Below are 8,393 nucleotides of genomic sequence, written 5' to 3' on the forward strand. Positions count from 1 at the left end.
CTTGGCCTAGGCCAGTGGTTCCCAACCTTTTTCGACCCATCGCCCCCTTTTCAAGGTCAACACCGATCATCGCCCCCCAAATTTTGTGCACCGATAATTGGGCATACAGACTGTAATCACCGGCGGGTTGACTAAAAAAAAAAAAAAAAAAAAGGTCATCTTTCTCCGCTCAGAGCTGAAAATAACGTTTTTTCGCTCCGCATTGCTAGGTGGATGACTAAAAAAAAAAAAAAAAAAAAAAAAAAAAAAAAAGGTCAACCGTTTTACGCGTCATCGCCCCCCTATCGCCCCCTTCGCTATTTTCGCCCCCCGTCGCCCCCTTTGTCCATTTTCGCCCCCCTGTCGCCCCCTTCGTCATTTTCGCCCCCCTAGATCGCCCAATCGCCCCCTGGGGGGCGATATCGCCCACGTTGGGAACCACTGGCCTAGGCGATGTAAAGAGGAGGCATGCACACTGAATGAAAGTAAAGAAGATAGTATAGAAGAAGAATCCGACAAGAAATAGGGCGGCATGTCATGGGAAGCGAGATCGATAGGTCAGTCGTGGTCCGGTAATCTTGAGGATGGACTGTATTTATTTAGTAGTAATTGCTTGTATTTCGACTTGAATGTGGACATGCTCGTCGACTGTCGGATGGCCGGCGGGATACTGTTCCACACATCAGGTCCGGCATATTTGATGGAGCGATGATCTTTTCGGTCGATCATATGATATTTGGACGACGTGGACGCGCGTGTGTTGTACTTGTGCGCTTTTGATTCAGAGGTAAAGAAGTCATTGAAATATTCGGGGCAACGACCGCAGTGAAACTGATACATAAACTTGGCGATTTCTAGTTTCCGCATATCTTCTATGTTTAGGACGCCGAATCTATATTATGAAGGTACAATCACTATCGATACTATGGTTGCCAGTGAACTCGGCCCCACAATATTACAATATATACTATTTAAAACAACCTATAGTTGCTCACACAAATATCGTAATCAACCCTTCTCTTTTAAAAAATCAGGTGACGTAAATGCTGCTAGAAAATTTTTAAATCCTTTTTTAACAATCCTTCCTTCTAGGTTCTGCAAATCTATATTGACGCTCACCCACAGTATCTATTAATCTTTTAGGCTTTGTCGTACATGCATGGTTGCAACCGATGCTAAAATGCCTCGCAGCTAGTCGGTACTTTGATAAATGTGCTTTGTTAAAAGTTAAAACACATCCTAGTATGCAGCACTGCCTCACTATGCTCAAGAAACCAACAAAAACCAAACCAATTGGGGAAAATCAGTGAATTAGTACGCCAGCAAGGTCGATTGCAGCACTCCACCACAGTCGACATACGCAATCCCGTACCTCTACTCAAGCATATCCCGCGACGGACTGATTTCGCCGGGAACCTATCTTATACCGTTGAGGGGCGTGGCAGTTTCCAATCATTGTATATATATCATTGTTCCAACCAGTAGCCGCATTGCTACAGGAGAAGAAAGTTTCTATTTATTATGTCTGGACGAGGGAAAGGAGGAAAAGGCTGCTAGCTACTGCCGACTGACCGCCGACCTGCGGACTAAACACCCGCACGGGAAATGGCAACCTCAAACCGGTACACCCACCGTCCAAGGTCCCTGGACGTAACAATCCCAGACGGATTGTTAATCACAGATGTCTACTCCGCTATATTAAATTTCGCCCCCATAAAAAACCTAACAGACTATATTGAATCCATCTATCAAATCGGACTGAAAACCTATAACATTACTATATTCGACATGGAAAGCACGCAAAACATAAAAAAAGAATTCATCGATGTGACTCGAAACGGTATTAGAACACCGAACGGAATAATCAAATTCAAAAACGCTCAGGAGCCATACCAAGCAATCAATATCCGGGCCATCCCTACCGAAGCCACAGATCGGGAAATCGTAGAAATGGTAGAAAGAACCGGATGTGGAAAGGTCACAAAAATAATAAAGATAATGCACCGCGGAACAACAATCCATAATGGATACAGACGAGTCCTAATCCAAAAATACAAGCCTGGAAACCTCCCTCCCTTCTTCAATATCAGAGGACTCTCATGCAAAGTATTCTTCCCACCAGGAGAATACGAGCCAGAGTGTTTCCGCTGTTTACAAAAAGGCCACACAGGACGAAACTGCACAAACCAGACAGTCTGCATTGAATGTAAGCAAACCGGACACCGTAGGGCCAACTGCCCAGACCTATTAACGGAATTCCCCACACCCAACGAGGTGAAACAAACAAAGACGATCGAAAGAAACGAAGAAAACAAACAACAAAACACACCCCCCATGGGAGAAAATAATGAAAATACAGAGGAACATGATGAAAGCAACTCCGAACAAACACAACAAGAAACAGAAAACAATGAAAATAACATCCTACCAGAACTTACAGAAAGTTCTGCCGACAAAAAAAGCGCCGAAACAGATATGTTTGAGATATCTGAAGAAAACCCCCCTTCCGATCTGGAAAACCCGACCTCAGAGGGTTCAGCAGAGAACAAAACCCACACAGAAGTGGATGATCCTGATCCATCTGACCCCTTGGAACCCCCCTTAATCCCCCCAAGAAACAGAAATAGAGGGAAAGGAGTATCAAGCGTACCTATGGCGATACCAGAACCCCTCCAAGTCCAGATCTTCAAGCATATAGAATGCATCCCCACCCCACTAGAACAAAAAACCCCAAATAGCCCAAGACCAAAGAGAGCCTACCAAAGCAGCCCCGAGGAAGGAAAAAACGACAATAACAAAAAAATACAAAAAAAGTAGATGAGAAAAAAAAAAATCAAAACATGCGAAATAAAAGAAGAAAGCAACGCACAACCCCCCTCTTTTAAAATGGAAGGCCTACCCCCCACCCAATCTCCAGAAGAAACAAATCAACAAACGGGAGTTCTTGGATGTAACCTAATCTCCATAAATGTAAACGGTATACAGAGACGCTGGGACGAATTTAGACACTTCGTGACGAGCTCAAAATCGGACGTATACTGCGTCCAAGAAGTCCACCGCCTACATGAAAGGAAATTTAGACTATGGGCTGATAATAACGGTCTCCTATACTACAAAAACTTCAATTCAGAACCACACAAGGCCGGAGAAAAACACTACTACAAGGGAACCACTATCCTCATAAAAAAAAGAGAAAGTGAAAGACTATACCCTTGACCACCAAATCATTGTGCCGGACAGGGTCCAGACCCTAAGCCTTAGCGCCAACGACGAGGTCAGACTAACCATAGTAAATATATATGCGCCAACCAATAACAAAGAAAAAAAGACCTTCTACAAAGAAGTAACGCATAACCTCCAACAATACCATGGAAACATGATCATAGCGGGGGACTTTAATATGATTACGGCCAAAGAAGATAGCGAAAAACATCACGCCTTAAAACTGTCTGAAGCAGCAAAAATCTGGAAGGAATATACAATGCAGGAAAACATTATAGACCTATACAGATGGCGCAATCCATTTACAAGATTGTATACAAATACAAACAATCTCAACTCAAGGAGAATAGACAGGGTCTATGCTACTCAAGAAATAGCCCACTCGAGAACATCAGTCAACCATCATATAAACGGAATATCAGACCACAACTACTACCTCAGAATCATCGTAAAGCCAAAAGACCCAGAGAAATGGGGCGGCGGCTACTGGAAAAATAATACAACCCACTACACAAATAAACACTTCAGGAAAACACTGGAATCAAAATATGAAGAAGCCGCGCTAAGGAAAGTAGAATACCCCAACCACGCACAGTGGTGGGATGATTTTAAAACAAAAATAAAAAAGACTGCCATCTCCTTCGGGATAGAGGAAAAACGAAAACAAAAAGAAAAAGAGAAAACACTCCATCAACAACTCGCCTCAAAGAACCTGCCCTCGAATGAGAGAAAAACCATCCTAAAAAACTTAAAGAAAATTGAAAAAGACAAACTACACCACCAAATGAAACTGCTATACAAGGAAGAGCTAGAGGAGGACGAAAAGCCAAACCGCGAATTCTTTGAAAAACTAAAAACAAAGCAACAACGGAAATCAATCGCCCGAGTACAAAAACGATCCGGGACCATAACAGAAAACAAAGAAGAGATAATACAAGAAGTCTACTCCTTCTACCAAGAACTTTGGCAAATGAATGAAAACACAAATGCCAAGATGCAAAAAAAACCTAGTGGAACTCCTAGAGAAAAAACTAAGTAAAGAACAGCACGAGCAACAAGACCTGCCAATCCTAGAAGAGGAAATAAAATATGCAATCGAGCAACAAAATAAGACAAAGTCCCCCGGGCCAGACGGCCTATCGTCAGAGTTCTACTCCACCTTCTATTACCTTATTAAGGATGAACTAGTTCAACTATACAACAACGCTCTACTCCTAAACAGCACGCCCAATACATGGACGGACTCAACAGTGAACCTCATATTCAAAAAGGGAGATCCCGAGATGCTGAAGAATTGGAGACCTATCTCCCTCACAAATGTCGACTATAAGATCATGATGAAAATCGTAACGAACAGAATGAAAGAAAATATTGACCATCTAATATCCCCCCAACAAAAATGCGCTGTCCCATCGAGGCAAATGTCAGATCTACTACGAAATATAAAATCGGTAATGGAATACCAGAAAGAAAAGAAACAGCCAATCATCATAGCAAACTTTGACCAGGAAAAGGCCTTTGACCGTGTCCCCCACCCCTATATATTCCAAATATTGGAAAAATTCAATTTCGGAACCAAAACAATAAAATTGATAAAAAAAGCTATATGACAATGCCACAAGCTGCATCGGGATAAACGGATTCATCACAGACAAAATCCCCATCAAAAGAGGGCTGAGACAAGGATGTCCACTATCGATGTATCTCTACACCCTGACAGCGGAACCCCTGATGATCAAAATTCTGGGAAACAAAAAAATAACAGGATGTAAAATTGGCAAACACAATATGAAGACACAGCAATACGCCGATGACCTCACCATCATCACGACAAAGCTGGAGTCGATCGAGAGAGCGTACGAAGAATTTGACTACCTCGAAAAAGCCACAGGGCAAAAAATAAACAAAGAAAAAACTCAGATCCTGTGCATCGGGAACACGTTAGACCACATCAGAGAACAAAAATTCAAAGGAAACTTCGTTAAAAGCATCAAGATACTAGGACAGCAATTTGGACACGATCAGGTAAACGAAACATGGGAGGGCGTCATAAAGAAAATCGAAGGAAAGCTAATGAGCAACTCCCACCGTCAGCTCACGTGGATGGGAAAAAAGAACGTAATAAACTCTTTCGCCTCCTCAATTATAACCCTACATGCAAGGACCATACCTCCCACGCCAGAATTCACAGCACGCCTCATGAGAACGATATTCAGATATCTCTGGCATCCTGAAAAAATAGAGATAATCAGAAGAACAACGCTCATACGAAAACCAGAAGAAGGCGGAATGAACATCCTACACCCCCAAAGCCAGGCCAAGGCATGTGAACTGGAAAAAATATCAAAACTGTCGAGAATAGAACATCCAACGGAGTATTGGCACTTCTACGCCCTATACGAGCTTAGGCCCACGATCAGAAAATGGAACGACCCACTCTTTACAAATAGCATGCCACACCGCACACTACTATCAAACCAATGGAAAAAGAATACAAGCATTGCCGAAAAGCTAAATTGGGAACAGGAAGACTGGCAAACAGCGTCACTAAAGGATATACAATGAAATATACAATGTAATGTATATACAATGAAATCAAAAATATACATGTGAATACAGACCAACAAGGAAACAATGAAATCAACTGGAAATCGCTTGCAATGAAAAACAGATACACATTCGGCCTGATCAAAAACAAAGAAAGAGTAACAACTTACCGTATTGCCTGCGACGGATACCTATTCGGCTGGAAGAGAAAACAAAAGAATATACTAGGACACAAAACTGGGAAACTTGCTATAACATCGTGCAGACAATGTGGATGTAAAAAAGAGACACTAGACCATATCCTATACACATGCCCAAGTGCTCGTAGGATACTTGATCGACTAGAAGCAACCCTGAGACAAGCGACGGGAGCTAAGACATCCCTAAGCGGAACGCTCCTTGCAGAAAAGAACTGGGACAAGAACAACCTCGCCACGAAACTCCTCTTGACCATATACAAAGAAAAAGTAATACAAAATCGAATCATCTTGGAAGTGGAAAATGAAATGGAAAGCGACACAACCGAGTACATAAATTCCACAACCAAACGTGTCCTGAACACGGCAAGATCCAGACTCCGCCTAAAAGGCCAACTTCCAATGATTTTAGATAGACTCCGGACTGTACTAGCGTAAATGCTCAGCATCCTCCCCTCCGTGCATATGTGTATGTGGCGGGCCCATGAAACCATAAAGAGACCATTATATTTATGTAAGTATGGGTATGTGCGCATGTATGTGTGTATATGTATATATGTAGTATGTGTATGTATATATATATGTGTATGTTATGGGGAAGCAATGATGAAAACTGTCAGACCAGACAACAACCTGCAGAAAACAGGTGTATATGCGAGCGAACCGAGAACCAAACTAGCCTGATCCCAAGAGGATAATGGCATGTCTATTGGCAACTACTGAGCTTCAAAAGAAAAAAAAAATTATCACGATCGTTGTAGTGGTAGCTCTATGGCGCCACTAGGGTGTGACGACATCGCAGGTGCCTCGGTGCTTGGTGGTCACTGGTCACGTCTCGTATATTAGACAGACCGTCAGTCACGCTACTACAATCGTAGTGCAATAGCGCGGCGCTATCGCGGCACCGATATTAAATAAGCTTTTCTCAATAGGACAACCTATAGTTATAAATCGACGTGAAGCCATTTTCTATCCTGCAAATGAGGTCATGGTGAACTGAAACAAAAAACAAGGCAATCGCAGTGTTACGGAACTTTGTCACGGTGATTACGGAAGGATTATTGCGAGTATGAGATGAAAGTGTTTTGGTACTCGACAAAGCTGAACTTAGATCCGGATACTTTTAGTTATATAACTTTTTATTACCTCAAGCTGTGGAGTTTGCACAAAAAACTGCTTCATCACTCACTGGCCCCTCGTTCTCAAATTAAAATAGCTGAGATGATGCGTTAGAATGATACATTAGGTAAGTGCGTCAGTGGAATTACTTCCTCGAATATTTTCCCGGGTTCGCAACAGCATGACCTTGACAAATCGGCGTCATTAGCTTTTAGAGTTAAGCCGGCAAGAGTCAATCTCTTCCAACGCATTTATTCCTATACTGGAAAGCGCGCTTGCGCGTCTCTGCTGGATTTAATAATGCGTCTGTATTTTTGCGCAGTAATTCCACGAAAGGTACCAACATGAGCACGAGCAGCTTTCAAAACAACAACATGGAAGACAAGGTTTTCCTGCAGTACGTCGGCAAAGAATTTGACGACGCTGTGTCACACCGGTCAATGCATATGCACAGACGCAAGAAATCGAGGTAAATGGATTGAATAGCGCACCGCCTTATACCGCACGTGCAGTCATTTAGCGTCATACGCGGAAACTGTTAATAGATAGCCATCTCGTATCGCATCTACGATCTCATCGACACGTCATAGGTCGACCCACATTAATCCAGTGACACATACTCAAATACTCAAACGGCTGCTATGCCGGTTTAACATTAATTCTCCGCAGAAGTTGATCACGAAAGATATTATCAACGCGATGTATCAGTGTTGCCTGAAGTCTTAGTCTTTATCGTTTCCACCACTGAGTGTTAGGCGCGTGAGAATTGTAATAAAAATGATTTGACCTCCTTGCGACCTCACCGGACTTTGGATGCTGTGTTCTTGATCTGCACAGCTCATTAAAACTATGACCGGTATGATCACAGGTTCATCAAAAAGATGGGCCACTGCAATGTCAGCCACGCTAACGTACAAGGCAAACCAAAGCGATTCATAGCCGACGTCTTTACCACATGCGTGGATTTACGATGGCGTTGGAACCTTCTTCTGTTTACTACTGCGTTCGTAGTCAGGTAAGAGCGGATAAGCCCGGTGCAGCTTTGATAATTTTGATACCATTCTATTCCCGATGTACCGTATCACTTTATCTATATACAAACAAATGTGAAATCTCCTCAATAATCCGATTTTTGGTAAACAAGCATTGGATTCGAAACAATCACTCAGGCGGCCTCTGAGCTATTCAGTGACATCGCGAGTTTAGTGACGTTTAAGTCCAAGAAGGTATTGAGTACATGAGTAATGACGAAATAATTCGGCAAATTACCTTGTTTGTTACGACACTGATGCGGAGCGGAGGTATCAAGTTGAACTTGGCTTATATCGC

General features: G+C 42.6%; 1 protein-coding gene across 1 annotated transcript; it reads left to right on the forward strand.

The window, feature by feature from the left end:
- The first annotated feature begins 6,825 nt into the window (after window positions 1-6,825).
- LOC145435694 (ATP-sensitive inward rectifier potassium channel 12-like) lies at window positions 6,826-8,173 on the forward strand. The gene is made up of 3 exons (XM_080312988.1): window positions 6,826-7,191; window positions 7,387-7,533; window positions 7,933-8,173. Exons 2-3 carry the CDS (start codon window positions 7,409-7,411, stop codon window positions 8,081-8,083), a joined length of 276 nt encoding a protein of 91 aa, XP_080169114.1. The 5' UTR covers window positions 6,826-7,191; window positions 7,387-7,408; the 3' UTR covers window positions 8,084-8,173.
- The last annotated feature ends 220 nt before the right edge of the window (window positions 8,174-8,393 follow it).

Source organism: Botryllus schlosseri, chromosome 3 (assembly GCF_051294905.1).
Source record: "Botryllus schlosseri isolate E-star chromosome 3, Bs_hap1, whole genome shotgun sequence".
In the NCBI taxonomy this organism is placed as follows: Eukaryota; Metazoa; Chordata; class Ascidiacea; order Stolidobranchia; family Styelidae; genus Botryllus; species Botryllus schlosseri.